This window comes from Silurus meridionalis, chromosome 16, assembly GCF_014805685.1.
Source record: "Silurus meridionalis isolate SWU-2019-XX chromosome 16, ASM1480568v1, whole genome shotgun sequence".
Classification (NCBI taxonomy): Eukaryota; Metazoa; Chordata; class Actinopteri; order Siluriformes; family Siluridae; genus Silurus; species Silurus meridionalis.
The window spans coordinates 5,771,791-5,790,228 of NC_060899.1; the positions used below are offsets into that span (position 1 = coordinate 5,771,791).

General features: G+C 36.3%; 1 protein-coding gene across 1 annotated transcript; it reads right to left on the reverse strand.

Moving 5' to 3' along the window:
- Positions 1-930: 930 nt before the first annotated feature.
- LOC124399356 (intermediate filament protein ON3-like) lies at positions 931-4,960 on the reverse strand. The gene is made up of 9 exons (XM_046870228.1): positions 4,246-4,960; positions 3,091-3,299; positions 2,940-3,000; positions 2,755-2,850; positions 2,472-2,636; positions 2,259-2,384; positions 1,883-2,103; positions 1,723-1,787; positions 931-1,606 (listed from the first exon to the last, which is right to left on the reverse strand). The coding sequence occupies exons 1-9, from the start codon at positions 4,897-4,899 to the stop codon at positions 1,245-1,247; spliced, it is 1,959 nt and encodes a 652-aa protein (XP_046726184.1). The 5' UTR covers positions 4,900-4,960; the 3' UTR covers positions 931-1,244.
- Positions 4,961-18,438: the final 13,478 nt, after the last annotated feature.

Sequence of the window (18,438 nt, forward strand, 5' to 3'; positions counted from 1 at the left end):
TAGTAAGATGTGCTAATACAGGCATTGTGACACTAGTAATTATGCTAGTAAATTTTTGCATACTGTTAATATTGCTACTACTACTAATGCATCATCTGCAATATAGCATTTATTAGTTTGTTACAATTATTTAATTACATCCTGATTTTTCTTTTTGTTTTCTCCCCAACTACTGTTTGTGTTTGTCTGCTGCTGTAACTTAATAATTTCCCTCACAGGATCAATAAAGTATGTCTAAGTCTACTACTACTATTACTACTACTACTACTACTACTACTGTTATTACTATTAATAATTGTTAAATCATTATTATTTAATAATAATATTGCTACTACTTCTGCTACTAGTACAACTAATAATAATCATAATAATAATAATAATAATAATAATAATAATAATAAGAGGAAGAAGAAATAAAAAAACCTTTTTAAATAATATTAGATAATATAATACTAAAAGTTTGTGGTATACTGTGTTTTAAAGAAATCATAGTATAAACATTAACTTGTTTTTAGGCTTGAAGAGTGGCTTCTAAAGGCAAAATTGCTAAGCAAATTAATTGCATCAAGCATTTTGAAGAAAAGCTGTTAGACGAGAATAAAAATGAATACCACAAATACACCTGAGATTGCATTACACTGCACATTCTGTTATGGAGGACAAAGAATGACTAATATAATTAAATAAATAAACATGTGATTGCATGCAGAAATAAATAGAAATTATGGAAGTGACCACTCAGTGGTTAAGGTTTTGGGGTATCTGTATCAAGGCTGACCCTGTGCCTCTGACCACAGCTTCCTGCTGGGATATGTAAAAACACAATTTTACTCTTCTGCAATGTACATGTGACAAGTAATTGCCACTTTTCTTCATCTTAATTTTTCCCAGCAGAATGACAGATATGAAAAAAAGACACACACTCTTGTCTCTTTTTATCTTGTTTTTATTTTTTGCACACATGACCTCATCATATCATCCTGTAGATATAAAACATCCACTGTTCTGATGGTGCAATGATATGATATACTATGTGTGAAACATATGTAAACATATTTGATACAGCTCAGAAGATGCTTTATAAATACCTACAGCATGGGCTGAACATGATCAATGGGATGTGTGGTTGTAAAGGTACAGACAAGGGTAGTGAATTAAACGAAGTTTGTTTCTGTTTCTGTGATTACTTAGGGTAAATCAGTAATGGGTGGATCCGGAGGTAGTCTTAGATGGACACTGGCTGCTTAGTGCCGGTAGGCGGAAGATACCCCAGAGGAACGTGACATGGAAATTCCATGACTACCACCACTCAAACTGAATCCAGAACTACCACCAACACCGCCAGTCAGGGTCAAAACACTACCCTGCCCAAATCCACCACTACCATAACTGCCACCACCAAACCCAAATCCACCACTACCACCACCAAGCCCAAATCCACCACTACCACCACTGCCAATACCATGCCCAAATCCACCACTACCACCACTGCCAATACCATGCCCAAATCCACCACCAACACCACCACCACCACCACCACCCAGACTCAGGCCACCACTTCCACCATAGCCAAATCCACTGCTGAAGCCACCGCCGAATCCAGATCCTGAAAAGAAATATATGGGTTTCATATTCTGGACTTTTCTGAAATGTGCACTTAAAATTTAGATGTCTTTGAAAAAATCAACTGAATAATAGTAACAAAATTTATACAATACATACCACTGCCACTGCCACTGCCAAGTTCCTGAATATGGACTGTTGCAGTTCCACCACCAGAGGCAATCCTGTGGATGGATTTATTCCATGCACTTTAGAGACAACACAAAATCGCATTTTGAGGTATATATATATACATTTTTTTTGTGTATAAAAATCTGACCTAGTCTCCTCTCCTTCCAGGAGTTTTTTGTATGTTGCGATCTCAATGTCCAGGGCCAGTTTGACATTCATGAGCTCCTGGTATTCACGCACTTGGTGGGCCATGTCCTGCTTAGCTTTGTGCAGGGCATCTTCTAGGTCCTGAATACGTAAACTGGCATCCTTTACTGCCAGCTCACCTTGCTGCTCAGCCTCAGCAATCTGTGTCTCCAGGTTGCCACGCTACAAAAAAAGAAAAGAAAGAAACGATTTATAACTAAACCAATGATCTGAGAAGCATGTATTTTTCAGACGTAGAATTTTGTTATGAGTTCAACATTAAACTTTGTTCAACTAAAATAAACATCTGAATCAGACAAACAATGACAGTAGTTCACCTGTCCCTTGACTGACTCAATTTCATTTGTGATTCGTGTGATCATGCGGTTAAGCTCTACAAGCTCAGCCTTAGTGTTTCGAACGTCATCAGTATAGCTGCTAGTAGATGTCTGCATCTCCTCAAACTGGTAAATAAAATGAACAAAAGCACAAATTCAGTAGATCTTTATATGTTACACAATTTTTCCCAATGTCCAAAGTCCTGCTCTTACCTTCTGCTTGTACCATGTCTCAGCTTCAGCCCGACTGCGATTGGCAATCTCCTCAAACTGAGCACGGACTTCACTCACAATGGCGTCCAAGTCCAGGCTACGACTGTTGTCCATCTCAACAATAACTGATGTGTCCTTGATCTGTCCTTGAAGCTCCTGCAGCTCCTATAAATGTAAGGCACTAATGTAAATCATTTCACAACATTTGAGATCCTGCTTTGATAAAACATGTACACACTATTGATCACATCACAATGAAAAAGTAATTGGATCATTCTCCTACCGCATCATACACAGCTCTGAGGAAGTTGATCTCATCCTGAAGTGCATCAACTTTAGCTTCAAGCTCAACCTTTGTCATGTAGGCGCCATCAACATCCTGTTGGAAGACAGGTATGATGCTAACCATTTATATGATGCTTCCTATAACTGGATAAATCTTGAAAAATAAGAGAATAAAGTTCTTGCCTTCTTTAGAACAACAAATTCATTCTCTGCTACTGCACGCTTGTTGATTTCATCTTCATACCTGCAAAGAAATATGTGATACATTTCCGAAATTATGCATGTTTGGCATACAGTTCATTAGCATCAGCAAACGATAGGTTAAAAAGCGTACTTGTTTTTGAAGTCCTCCACAAGGCCTTGCATGTTCTTCAGCTCCCCCTCCAGCTTGATCTTTTCATTTCCAAGGCCATCCAGCTGTCTGCGCAAGTTGGAAATATAGTTCTCGAACATGGCATCAATGTTAGAATGTGATGTGGTCTGTTCCTGAAGAAGCTCCCACTTGGTCTCCAACATCTTGTTATGTTGCTCCAGGGTACGCACCTGCAAAATTGGTAAACCCATTATAATAATGGAATTAAATCTTCAAATTAAAGGAGATGTTGGGTCGTTGTCTTCTAAATACCAACCCATGTCTAACCTATGGTTTCCTAATTTATAACATTAAATAGTTATTGTTAAATAATTATTAAGTGCAAAAGTCATCCAGAGATATGCAGATGAAAGTGCATTGTCTTCTTTAGACCATCTTCTATCTGTCCAGTGTATGCTTTAAGTATATTTTTTAAAAGCTTCTTGCCATTTTCCTTTGACACCCTTGTGCAACAATATTGCCAGGCCAAAACCGATATGATGTAACACTACTTGCCTCAAGAGCACAAGCTTTCACTGATAATTACAATCACTTAAGGAATCCCAAGTTTTGAACTCTGCAAACTTATAATAATATGGATATTATAATAAATGCCGTAAGACTTCTATAAATTGAGGTTGATCCAATTATGTAAATAGACCTTGCCAGGACCATAAAAAGGATGAAGAGGATCCTTATCCATACTGAAACACTAAAAACACTGAAAATGTATTTAATGGACAGGTCTGCCTGCATGCATTGGTCATGCACAATTCTGAGTAAAAAAAAAGTCACATTGTTTTGTAACTCCGCATCCAACACACACACACACATACACACCTGTACGGAATGGGAAACTTGACCCATGCACTCATTTTAAGCGGCGTACGTAGGATATGGTTTCCAAACAAGAACCATTTAAACCACAGCAGGCCAGATTTTCTATGTCTAGGCTACATGCTGTGAAATGCTTAATTAATATAACATAAATCATCTGAATGTCATTCCGATATTTGTGCAAGGTTTTGCTGTTGTCAGATTTAATATTTATTTATTTATTTATTTATTTAGATCTAATATGTATTAGAAATTACACACAGACATGTGCACAGGATTGTAAAGAAACAGAAGACTCACCTTGTCAATAAAAGAGGCGAAGCGATTGTTGAGAGTCTTGATCTCATCTTTCTCTTGTGTGCGGACGAGCTGGATGTTGGGGTCGATGTCCAAAGAAAGGGGAGAAAGTAGACTTTGATTGACTGTGACAGCAGTGATAGGAAGTTGCATGAAAGGTCCACCGAAGCCAACCCCAACTCCTCCTCCAGGTCCGAATCCAGATCCTGGTCCTGCTCCACCTAAACCTGAACCAATCCCTCCACTATAGCCACCTAAACCAGATCCATGACCTCCACCATAACCTACACCGAAGCCTCCAGCACTGCTGCCCAGGCTGAAGCCTGAACTAGAAATAATGCCAGTACCTCTGCTAAAACCAGTACCTCTGCTATAGCCACCACCTCCGCTATAGCCGGCACCTCCGCTATAGCCGGCACCTCCGCTAAAGCCAGCACCTCCGCTAAAGCCAGCGCCTCCACTGTAGCCCCCACCTCCAATATAGCCACCACCTCCACTATAGCCGAAACGGCGGATACCATGGCTGATCCTGGAGCTGCTGGGTGCAGTATAGGATTGGCTGGAGAAGCTTCTCCTGATACCACCTCCAAAGGCACCTACACCACTTCCACTGCTAACCCTGGTGGTCTTGCTGCTGCTCTGTAACCTGACACTCATGGCTGCTGGTGAGAAAATGTGAAGGTGGAGAGGGCTAGGGCAAGAGGGCTTTTCTAAGAGGTTCTTCCCTCTGAGTGCCTTCTCTGCAAAGGTGCACAGCTTTTAAAGTAAATACTGGAGACAGGAGGAGTCCCATAGTCCCACCCAATCTGCCTCTGGCACATCCTTCACCATCCTCCCTGTGCAGGTACTGACTAAGCATGTATCACATCACTTTCAACAGGTGAGAAACTTTTTTTGGATTAAGGCACAACCTGCTGCATACATACACTAGAGAAAGTTAAGTCACACATACATAAATATATATGTATATATATATATATATATATATATATATATATATATATATATATATATATATATATATATATATATATATATGTGTGTGTGTGTGTGTGTGTATATAAAAGATTAATGATAACGATTAATAATTAATGAAGGACTTTTAGACAGTAACATGCAATTGTGATCTTTCATGGAGTCTTTTGTCAAACAAACTGGAGTCTGTTCACCCTGAAGTTATTCTTTCCCTCCACTGAGCACACCACGTTATTTACTGGTTTATGTTGCAGTTGAGTGAATTACAAGCAAAGAGGCTCATATTTTAAAAAACTATTCTACGATATTTTATAAAGTGCTCCTGACTCCAGTGTTTGCAGTGATATTATAAGAAGTGATTGTAGTTTGTTAGAGTTTGTTTACGTTTCATGTGCTTTCTGTTGTAACTACAGTAGGTGCACACACTCTTGTTAACCTCAATACATACAGGTGACTTTAATTAGAAGTCTAATTTCTTGTTGCTAACATACAGATCAGCATTAGGTATTTATATCTACAGAAATACTCTCTGCCTAATATAGAACATACTATATTATGATCCTCAAATAACACTGTAAATCAGGCAGTATTTCTTTCATGGTACACCATTAACAGCTTTTTAATTGTAAAAGAATTTGCTGAGATATAATAATATACAATCCTTTGCAAAGAAGATGTTTAACCGAATTACAATGCCATGTAAAAAGTCAGCAAAACAGATAAGAAAGTGATGACAACTAAATAGTAGTATACTGTGGCACAAAGACAACGTGTAAGTGTTGCTCAAAGTGTTGTTGCTAGAAGAAAACCACACCCTTTTACCTGCATAAATGTTAATGAAGATTTGACTTAAGGAGCAGAGGAAACACCAAACTTAAGCAAGGACAAGTTCCCTACATTTATATGCATTTGCACAGGTGTGTCAATTTGTATTTATTTATACACATAGACAAAATTAAAAGCAATGTTGGTTGTACTACTATTGTGTTTTAACCTCTAAACAAGTTGGGTACTTTACTGTTACTTGATTTCTATGTGTGTTTGTCTCTTGATGGAAAACAAAAACAAATATACACACCAGTCTTTCTGTGTAATCTTAAATAAAATTTGTCATTTTGGAGAAAATGAAGCAGCAGTTTATGTTGTAAGTAACCACAATCCAGCATAACAATAGGTGAATTTTACACTGTTTAGGACCCCCAAGATATACCATGATCTGTGTCTGATTAATACAGTACATGTGTTCTGTAAGACAAACTTCAAGTACACTGACATAATTGCTGAAAATCATGATTTCAGTACTGTATTCATTCAAAATAAATTATAAATAATGATTAAATCCTGGCTCTATTGTAACCTAATGCAAAGAGATGAGCTTGGGTAGTACTTTACACTTAGCTGGTCTCTCTCACACACACACACATACCAAGACTACACTGACACTCACCAACACTGTGGTAACACAAATTGAAACACTAATGCTGCACTAACAATGAAATTATGAGGAAATAACTATATTACTATGCTCTTTCCCTTTATTCATTGCATTGATAGTTTAACTAATCATTATTTATCCCACTGTTTTCTATGTTCTCTACAAGGTCGTTTCACCCTTGGCACTGTCTGTTGGAGGCTTCTACAAAACCTGCCGCCTACTTAACAAAGAGTTAAGATCAAATGTAATGCCAGTTTTTTTGTGGGAACATTTGTGTATGTGTATATTTGTGTGAGTTACACAGGCACTTCAGTCGAATTTTCTGGGAGTGCCATTTAGATTATGCAAATCACCTGTTTGTAGTTACTTTGTCTAGTTTTGCCTGATTTTTTCTACATTGAGATGTTCAAGATGGGGTTTTCCAGTACTGTCAAAACCATGTTTTTTTTATAGCACAAACACTGGAATAGGGTGAGACCAGTAACCAGCAGGAACCCCCTAATCTCTGGGTTCAGTCTTTCTATCTATCTATCTATCTATCTATCTATCTATCTATCTATCTATCTATCTATCTATCTATCTATCTATCTATCTATCTGGAAAGCTTTGTGCTATGAAATGCAGGCCTTGTTGAATCAGTTATATCATAGAGCAGGGAATGGAATTCAGAACACATAGACATGATGCTCTTATCATACCAATCATAGGCTGATATCAGCAACTAATTATATAGCTATTTTGCGGGTGTTCCTATTTTTTAAAACACATTTATTTCTGCAAATACAATACGTTTAGTCACTCTAAACAGAGATGATAGTTTATTAAACATCATAATTCTTTCTTTTAAGCTTTGACAGATACTTGAATATGTGATACTCAATCACTGTAATAAAAGAATAATGTGTGAACAGGATGATGTAATTTTACCTTACTTTTCATTTGAATGACTTGTTCGCAACATAGGAATTTAAGTTCCCCATTTGCTATGTAAAAGCCGAACCTGGATGCCAGGGTCTGCCAAAGAAGTTCATGAAATAAGGACATAATCAGAAAAACAGCATAGACAATCTACATACCAATCCAGCACATTAAGGGGACCAGGAGTGGTTCGATTTTCCACCTCCCTCCAAGGTCCTGCGTGTCTTGTACAAGCTCTAGACAGGGAGTTACACAATTATAATCACAGCACCCACCACTAAAGAGTCCTAAGATTCCATTTAAATTGTAATTTCAATTTGACTGTAATTAAAGCTTAAACCACACTGCCAATTTGCAGATAGGATTCTGTGCCTCCCTGCACAAAATACAGAAACTGGCTGGAATTGATGTTGGTCCATTTGGCCCTCAGGTACTTCTTACCAGTTCAGAGAGATTCACATACTTAGAATACATCATGAATGCTACATCATCAGGGTGATACAAGTTTGAATCGTTCTCACTTTTCACAAAATCTCACTGACTTTTCATTACAATAGGATACAGATTTTAGCCTTTAGTGAGGCTATTGGAAGACATTTACATTTTAATCATGGTACACACATGATCAGTAAACTCTCGCTAACAAAAATTTGCTAACTGCTAAAAGAACTAATGATTTGTTCATGGCTCTTAATGCTGTATCAATTAAGGTTATTATAAAGTGTTAACAATAGTTTTACTGTGACATGTACATTGTAAGTAACTGTAAGTAACTGAGCTCTGTATGAATAAGTCTGTATGAAATGCCAAATGCCCCAAGAATATTTAGTAAGTTGTAGCTGGGCTTAGGAGTTGTGCAGATTGCTTTGTAAAAGGAATGGAATCTGATATGCCAGTTGGCTAACATCATATTAAAAATGTTTATTAGGGAAAAAATAAATGTGCTAAAATGTACCAAAATGTGGAAGAGGAAAAGTGGACAAGAACTGAACAAACATTTATGTATTATATTTGTATAGCACTTTTAATAATTGCCATTGTCACAAAGCAGCTTTACAAACGTGTAAAGAAAACAAATTTCTGTATTTAGGGAATCAGATTCAAAAGTAAAAAAAAAAAAAAAGACTGAATATATGACTGAATGCTTTATGGCATTCTGCTGGTATTACAAGCACAACTAATGCAAGTTTGGTTAGGATTTTTCAGTGCTCTTTGTAATAATGCCAGAAACAATAAAAGAAAATGTGCAGAGACCCACATTAGAATAAGCCTACATCAGTGCTACATTGCTCTTATTATAATGTATTACAGTTGATTACCTTGTATAGTGTATCCACTACACACATTTGAAAATTCACATTGTCATAAATAGCTTCCTTCAAAGAAGCAATGCTTCTCAAAGAATCTCAAGAAGCATCTCAAAAAGATCCACAACTGGGATATTTGTTCAGACACATTTCTGAATGTGGAAAGTTGTGTGTGTGTTCATGCTATACAGTACAAATTGGTGTATTTTTCAAATTATAACCCTGAGATTTCAGGCTTAAGCTTTGGCTAAGTAATAAACTGGGATCGTGGTTAATTTAACTGAATGGATTGTCAATCAGTGGTATAAAAATACAGGTAAAAATGTACTTCATTTATCCTATTATCAAACTTTCAAAAATGACAAACCATTAACCTACATAACCATGACCAAGTTGATCTATCTGTCTCTCTCTCGCTCTCTCGCTCTCTCTCTCTCTCTCTCTCTCTCTCTCATTCTCCCTCGCTCGCTCTCTTTTGTTGTAAAGCAGTAGTAAAGGATGCTAAGCCTATAAAAGTTGTGGAAACTGTAGTGAATAGTGCATTTTTTGTATGTATGGAGTGAAATTATAAATACAGACCTGTAAATTTAAAACCCCAAAGTACTCAGTGGTTAAAAATACATTTCTGTACTATGTACTATACTTTGCACATGCAATAATAGGATTAAAGCATCCTACATTTTGTGCAGGTGTTCTGCTATAAAAAAGAAAAACAGATAGGAATTAGTACATAATTGTACATGTATTTTGAACACCTACTCTTTTCTTAAAATGCATTTACTTCTCTAATATACAGTAAACAATGGATACGATATCTAAATCTTTCATACATAAATGATGTATAGTTCACTGAATACAGTTGTTTTAGTTAATAGTTGCTAGTATGTTGTTTGTTTAATGTATTCAAAAGAAAAAGAGAGACTTTTTACTTGTCACATGTAAATTACTTTTCCCCTTTGCATAAGAAAAACATGTAAATACTGTATGCCTATAATAATTTCATGTTGATTTAAAAAAAACTAACACTTTAAAACTCTCAAAACTAAAGGTCATAAACGTGAAGTGGAAAACTAGTATTAAATATAATTACATATAAATTACATCTAGTCTAGTTGTATGTTGACCATTTAATAAAGTTCAGGTAACCCTCAAGCAATGTACATTTATTTCACAGTTCATCATGTTAAATTTCTGCTTTTACGAGATACAGATTTCGATTTATATACAATCCTAAACAGAAAAATACAGAACACATTTAAAACCAGACATTACAGATATGAAATAAGTGGGTGCATTTAAACCAAAGCCATCTCAAGGTCCTTTCACAGAGCCATGTGCCAAAATCGAAAGCATGATGAAAGAAACAGAAGAACAGACAACCGTGAGAAAAGTCACACTTCAATTGGTATTATATAATAGAACTTTTGTATTTGCCTACTACACAATGCTTCACACAAAAGCTACAGTACAAACAAAAAGGTGAATTTACATAATAGTATTAATGGGTTGCATATCTTAAACAACAGTTATTTAGCAATGAACTGGTCCTTCAAATGTACAAATCAACATTTAAAATATTTAATATAGAGTGAATATTTTAAGCTGTTTTATATTACTGCAAATTTAATGTGGGTTTCCAAAAAGCACTAATGCATGAAGTACACCCTTGAAATATATTAGAGATATATGGAGGACATAATATGTCATTATATAATCCTAACTATACAAAGTAGAAATTTTGTTTACTCAAGTATTTATTGTTATCTTTTTATATATATATATATATATATATATATATATATATATATATATATATATATATATATATATATATATATACAGTTGTGTTCAAAATTATTCAACCCCACTGAAATTGATTGTTTTGGTCGGTTTGACATTGATTATGATCATTCAGTCATCCTGCTTACAATTAAATCAAAGAGGCACGTGTAGGTCAGACAAATATAACATAACATTTATAATGAAATAACCACAAATGTCTTTTCTGAGCTCACATCATTATCAGTTTTATTCAACCCCCAAGTGACATTCAATCTTAGTACTTAGTACAACATCCTTTTACAGTTATAACACCTTTTAAACGTGAAGCATAGCTTGACACAAGTGTCTTGCAGCGATCTACGGGTATCTTCGCCCATTCCAGTTCAGTCACATTCTTAGGCTTGCGCACTGCAACTGCTTTCTTTAAGTCCCACCAGAGGTTCTCAATCGGATTTAAGTCTGGTGACTGCGATGGCCACTTCAAAATGTTCCAGCCTTTAATCTGCAACCATGCTCTAGTGGACTTGGAGGTATGCTTGGGATTATTGTCCTGTTGAAAGGTCCAACGTCTTCCAAGCCTCAGGTTTGTGACGGACTGCATCACATTGTCATCCAATATCTCCTGGTACTGAAGAGAATTCATGGTACCTTGCACACGCTGAAGCTTCCCAGTACCTGCAGAAGCAAAACAGCCCCAAAGCATGATTGACCCCCCGCCATGCTTCACAGTAGGCAAGGTGTTCTTTTCTTCATAGGCCTTGTTCTTCCTCCTCCAAACATAGCGTTGATCCATGGGCCCAAACAGTTCTAATTTTGTTTCATCAGTCCACAGAACACTATCCCAAAACTTCTGTGGTTTGTCCACATGACTTTTGGCATACTGCAGTCGACTCTTCTTATTCTTTGGGGACAGCAAGGGGGTGCGCCTGGGAGTTCTGGCATGGAGGCCTTCATTACGCAGGGTGCGCCGTATTGTCTGAGCAGAAACTTCAGTACCCACATCTGACAAATCTTTTCTCAGTTCCTCAGCAGTCACACGGGGACTTTTCTCCACTCTACGCTTCAGGTAGCGCAGAGCAGTCGAAGTCAGCATCTTCTTTCTGCCACGACCAGGTAGCGTTTCAACAGTGCCCTTTGCCTTGAATTTGCGAATGATGCTTCCTATGGTGTCTCTTGGTATGTTTAACATCTTTGCAATCTTCTTATAGCCATTGCCCTTCCTGTGAAGAGTAATCACCTGTTCTCTTGTCTTCCTGGACCATTCTCTTGACCTCACCATGTTTGTAACCACACCAGTAAATGTCTAGAAGGAGCTGAGTATCACAGTCATTTTAAAGCTGCCTAATTGGTGCTTATTAGGCTTTATTGCTGCTCCTGATATCCACAGGTGTTTTCAATACCTGATTGAAAACACTTCATTGAACCTCTGTTCTTCAGAGTGGTAGTCTTTAAGGGGTTGAATAATTATGTCAATGAAGAATTCACAAAAGAAACATTTACTACTGTATTACAAAACTAATTGATGTCATTTTAGTTGCATATGGTTCTTTAAGAAGTCCTTGTAGGATTTCATTCTGAATACAATTACAAATGTACACTAAATTCCCTAAAACCATTTACAGCATTGGGGGTTGAATAATTTTGAACACAACTGATGCGCCAAGTCTGAAATCCATCACCAAAATCCGCAGTGATGTACACATCCGTCACTTAAAACTGTCCATGTGGAAAAATAGCAAAAGTTTAGTTTGGTTCCATCCTGATGGTTTGTCTAATTGAAATCACCCATGTTGATTACAGTATTAAAAACTTGAAAAGTGTTCATTTAAGATACATTTAGAACAGAAAAAAAATTGCGATTAAGTTGCAATTAATCACGAGTTAACTCATGATGAACATGCGTTTAATCACGATTAAATATTGTAATTGATTGACAGCCCTTATATTTATGTGTGTGTGTGTGTGTGTGTGTGTGTGTGTGTGTGTGTGTGTGTGTGTGTTACGGTGCGTAGAGGTCTAATGGTATATGGAAAATCTTTTCCATAATTCTGATATTAACACTATATTAATGCATAAAAACTTTAATCCTTTAGTCTTTAAAGGCCATAAATATTAAATCAGCATAACTTTTACCGCAAGAGCACTCAGGGGTTAAGGTTATGTGTTAATGACGGGAAGGATGTAATTTCAGATCCCTAGACTGACTCTCCAGTAAAACTCTTAACTCTCAACACTTTAAACTGTATTAAACTTTATCATACATTTAGACACCGAAAATATTACATGTAACGGCATCATAATGTGACTTGGTTTTTAAAAGACACCAAAACATTTATGTAGAAAATTGAGGTTTTATGCAGCAGATGCTGGTGTTTTTGTGCCTTCTGAGGGTGCGGTGCCCTCAAGGCCTATAATGCTTATACTGTAGTAATAAACTCGTGCAGGGCGAGAGGAATAGAGATACAACAGCAGATTTGTACCAGTAAATTCATTTTTATTTTAAAGTATAAAATAATAATGAATTAAATGTTTGAACATTTGTGACTTGCAGAAATGACTACCAGTTAGCCAGCATCATCATGTACTTTGTTTTGTGTCTCTATGCAACTTGATTCAATAAAATGTATGTGTGTACTATTAAATTCCTTCTTCATAACACAAAATGCAGGTTTATGAAATGCTGCTTTTGCAGTGAGCCAATGCAACTGAATATTTTATGTGTGTGGATCTGTTCAAATTTGAGTTGTTGAACCTATCCTAAAAAAATTATAAATATCACATAGCTCAAAAATAGTGGATTTAGTTAAAGAAGGGATGCAGGTATACCCTAATGTTATACCCTAATGTTACACAGTTATACCCTAATTATGTACACAGTACAATAATGCACATGTAAGTTAAAGATTTTGCAGACACTCAACTAGATAGTTAAGCTTTTTTCTTTTTATCTGTTTTTTTTTAACTCATGCATAAAATGGCTGTGAGGTATACACACTGGCCTGTTGCCTCTGCAGGGCATATGGCGCTGTAACTGTATCACGGTGCTTTGATCGGGCCACACCTTGAACCTGCATTTATGTGTGGGCTTTGTGTGCAGGCGTATGTGTACGTGGGAGAGTGGGAGTTTTGTTCAGACAGCCTGTTGTACTAAATAGGGTGTTACCTACTGGCTAAAAATATAACTACATAATTAAAGATAAAAAAAATTTATTAATATTGCTGCAATACAAATTTTCCTACCAACCTTATTTGTATATTCAGTAATCAGACCAGCTGGGAATTGCTTCAAGCAGATAAGTTTGCAATTCACACATATGGAGTCAAGCATGCTCCTGAGTAACCAATGAACAGTAATCATGTACCTTTCTTTTTCATACCTGATTCATCCTGACCCCCGATCTCTGGATAGAGTTTTCTTCTTTAGGAGACCACTCTATGCGGCTGTGGATGGTTCTGCATGAACAACTGAAAGATCTATGAAGTTACTGTATTGAGCAACTATTAAAGTGGCTTTTAACTGTAATTAATATAAACAGACTGTTACAATGGCCCAGGACAACAATAAGCATAAATTCAGCATTTAAACACAAATCAATCAACAGTTTACTGAACAGTACACCTTAACAATGATACAATTATAATGAATGGACATTTGGTGTCACCCAGATGATGATGGGCTCCCTTTTGAATTTGGTTTCTCTCAAGGTTTCTTCTTAATGTCATCTCAAGGAGTTTTTCCTTGCCATTGTCACCACTGGCTTGCTCATTTGGGATAAACTTATAGAGACTATTTTTTTATTTTATGAATATTCCTAACATATCTCTCTCTGTAAAGCTGCTTTAGGATGATGTCCATTGTTAAAAGCTCTATACAAATAAAACTGAATTGAATTGAGATCAACAATAACTTCAAATACTTTCACAGCTATTGATTAACTACAATAATTAATCAATTATAGACAAGTAATTATTAAGCTGTGTAAAATGTTGTGTAATATCATAGAATAGCAAATACAGGCCCAGTATCTGGAGTGGTTTAGGACATGCCTTAATACTTGATTACAGCATACACTGCATTTAACTAAAATTAAATATGTAAATATGTCATTCTAAAGAAGTGGCCTAATGTGTTTTGAAAGTAACATATATCCTGTAAATATTTGCACTGATAGATGAAACATCTTTGGGCTTCAGTGTGTTTTAAATATACATCATATGTTGTGGACACCCAAATGGTCCTCCATGACAACGCCTCTGTACACAAAACAAGCTCCATTAAGACATTTTTTGACAAGGTTAGAGTCTAAGAACCCGAGTAACCTCCAGAGAGTCAACCGCACTGAAAAACTTTGGGATAAACAGGAACGCTGACTGCACTCCAATCCTTCTCACCTACCATCAGTGTGTGACCTCACTTATGCTCTGGTGGCTCCATGAACACAAATCCTCACAGACAAACTCTAGTTAAAAGTCTTCCCACAAGAGTGGAGCGTACATCTTGAAAAGGATTTAAAGGGTGCATGTGAATGCAGTTGTAAGGGAGTAACAGACTATTGAGCATATATTGTATCGCACACCAGTGTACTAAAATTGCAGAGCAAATTTGTGTATAGCCAAGACAAATCAGCTTTTAATTATAGAGCACATTTAAAACAACAGAATATGATTCACAGTGCTTTAAAAGTCGATCCCATAAGCTAAAACCAAGTATAAAAATAAAAACATTAATATTTTAAATATCCCAACCAAAGAATTAGTCGATTTAAAAGATATCTATAAATGTACAGTACAGACCAAAAGTTTGGACACACCTTCTCATTCAAAGAGTCTTCTTTATTTTCATGACTATGAAAACTGTAGAGTCACACTAAAGGCATCAAGGGCAATTTGACCAAGAAGGAGAGTGATGGGGTGCTGCGCCAGATGACCTGGCCTCCACAGTCACTGGACCTGAACCCAATCAAGATGGTTTAGGGGTGAGCTGGACCGCAGAGTGAAGGCAAAAGGGCCAACAAGTGCCAAGCATCTCTCGGGGAACTCCTTCAAGACTGTTGGAAGACCATTTCAGGTGACTACCTCTTGAAGCTCATCAAGAGAATGCCAAGAGTGTGCAAAGCAGTAATCAAAGCAAAAGGTGGCTACTTTGAAGAACCTAGAATATGACATTTTTCAGTTGTTTCACACTTTTTTGTTATGTGTATAATTCCATATATAATTCCACATGTGTTAATTCATAGTTTTGATGCCTTCAGTGGGAATCTACAATTTTCATAGTCATGAAAATAAAGAAAACTCTTTGAATGAGAAGGGGTGTCCAAACTTTTGGTCTGTACTGTATATGGTTTTACTTCGATTTGTGAATGCAAGTCATGTGGAACGTCTGTGCAAAGCGCCATGGTTTGCGTACTTTTCTTTTTAACCTAAACAAAAAAAAACTGGGTTCTTGTGGGGCCATGCTGTATGGTCTGCTAATAGGCATTATGAGCTATCAAAGTCATTGATGTGTGCATGTACAAATAGTGCAGCATTTAATTTAGTGCCACACCTCATCTCATTATGCACCTTTTGTCACTCTGTATTAATACAGGCGACAGAATAATTCATGTTGAACACACAAAATTTAACACACAGATTGGTAAGCCATAACGTCCTGGCCCATTTCTAATAAACCAGCTTTGTGGATATATATCGTGTCAACCCACTTAAACATAAAAGCAAGTACCTTGATTATGCCCTGCCCTGTAATTTTAATCTTCTTGGATATTAAAAGAAGAACTATTTCTTCACAATGTACACAAAATAAAAACTTAATCTCTGAAGATTTTTACTCAAGACTCAAGAAATTTTTATTTTGATGGAAAGGAGTGCTAGACCAATTTACTTAAATACATTTTTTTTATTACTTCTCTCAGGGAATATAATAAATCTATTACTACATTCCCCAAGGCTATTCCCCTGAGAGAAATATATAATGACAGCACCAAGGGAGAAATGTAATCTGCTGTATACAGCACAAGTGTGTATCTGCATGTTTGCTCTTGAACTTCATTCACTTTGCTTTTTCATACACGCCAATAGCAATTCTTTAATGCTCACTTTTATAGTTATTGCAAATGTTACCAACAATTGATTGTTAAAACATGTCTAATATTATAAACATAAATTATAGCACAACCCACAACACATATGAAAAAAGCCTTTCTCCACTGAAATTAAAAGATAAGATTACACATCAGGTTTTTTTATTATTATTATTTCCCCTTCATTGGCATTCTTCTGTCATGACCACACCGCAACTTGTTTTACTGAAAAGTGGAAAGTTTTTCTTTTGTCACATTATGTTTTTATGATTTTAGAAGTATGTCATTGCACATGCTAGTTTCAGCAACAGGGGGGTTTGTATGCTTTGGCAAGAGCTCCACTGCACCTCCTATCACCTTCTCAATTCTTCATGGCCAATGTCAGAATATATGTGTTATAACAACCTTTAGCCATATGGGCACTTGAAATGATGAAAAGCAACAAAAACAAAATCTGAGTGTGTATATATAATCAGGAGAAAAACCTCAAACCTATGCTGCACTGTGTTGCATTTACAGTACAATTTGGTATTAACTTTCTGTGGCATGTCTGATCAGCTGTGCATGTACAGGTAACACAAAACAAAAACACATTTATTTCATGCACATACAGCCACAAGCAGAGAGCTGTTATGAGAATACTAACCTCCTCACTGTGGTATTGTGGTATCAATTCTACGCTCATGACTGTTTATATAAAGCTGCTTCACTCTTACTTGCATGGTATTGGTTTAATGTTACATTAGATCAACATATCAGCAAAACATGATAAATGTAGATCTAATAATAATAATAATGATCATAATAATAATAAGTATGTATATGTGAATCATTAAAAAAACATTACCACTTATGACAGGTGTGATCAGGATCAGCAACAATGCCATCGGCAAAACATTAATCTTGCTCTTTCGTCTTAAAGCTCACACTTCTGCAGAATAAAAACTAAAGCCTCTGATTGTTAAGTCCAATCTGCTATTCAAATCAGCACATTGCAATCTCATTCAGGAGCAAAAAAGCATACAATAACAATGTAAAGTACAATGTAGCTCAGTAGCAGCAATGTTAGCTTTATTCATAGATGATAGCAGTGTTTAGTGAACTGCAGCGTGCTTGAGGATTCGCTGCAAATTCCTTTGAACGGCTTGACAGTGTTAGTGCCCCACAGAGAAAAACGGTATGCTTATAAAAAAGGTCAAAGGAGAACAGTTGCATTTATTTGTGCTGACGGCAAGACAACAGTAACTTAACTAATCACCTTTTATCACTGTGGCAGAAAAGGGGCTCAGGATGTGCAACATATGAAAGCAGGGTCACATTTAGTTCCATGTCACATTGTGCATCATACTGGAACATTTTTCTGATGGGAAATATAAGAAGACATTCTATCCAATTGTGCACTTCAAATTTTGTGGCAACAGTTTTGAGTTTTGATAACAATCATATATAATATATGATTGATTATATAAGAATTAGTTTTTAACTATTCATATTCAGGAGCCACAGTTAAATGTGTTCAATAACAAAACTGAGCTTGAAGTCAATATTAGGACAAAGTTCAGTCTTCAAGACAGCAGAAAATACAACTTTTGCAAAATAATTGTAATCTCACACTCTTGACTACTTTTCCAGACCTCCCGATTCAAGCCACGACTGGTTTCAAAATACAAAACCTTTATTAGTGCTATTTTTAGAATAC

What these genes read in the sequence shown, in the direction of transcription:
- LOC124399356 (XM_046870228.1), bottom strand. Translation starts at nt 4,899, where the DNA reads ATGAGTGTCAGGTTACAGAGCAGCAGCAAGACCACCAGGGTTAGCAGT. An exon ending in AGACATGGTACAAGCAGAAG is followed by an intron (nt 2,385 to 2,471) that starts GTAAGAGCAGGA and finishes TTTATTTACCAG; the next exon opens with TTTGAGGAGATGCAGACATC. An exon ending in CTGGAAGGAGAGGAGACTAG is followed by an intron (nt 1,788 to 1,882) that starts GTCAGATTTTTA and finishes ATCCATCCACAG; the next exon opens with GATTGCCTCTGGTGGTGGAA.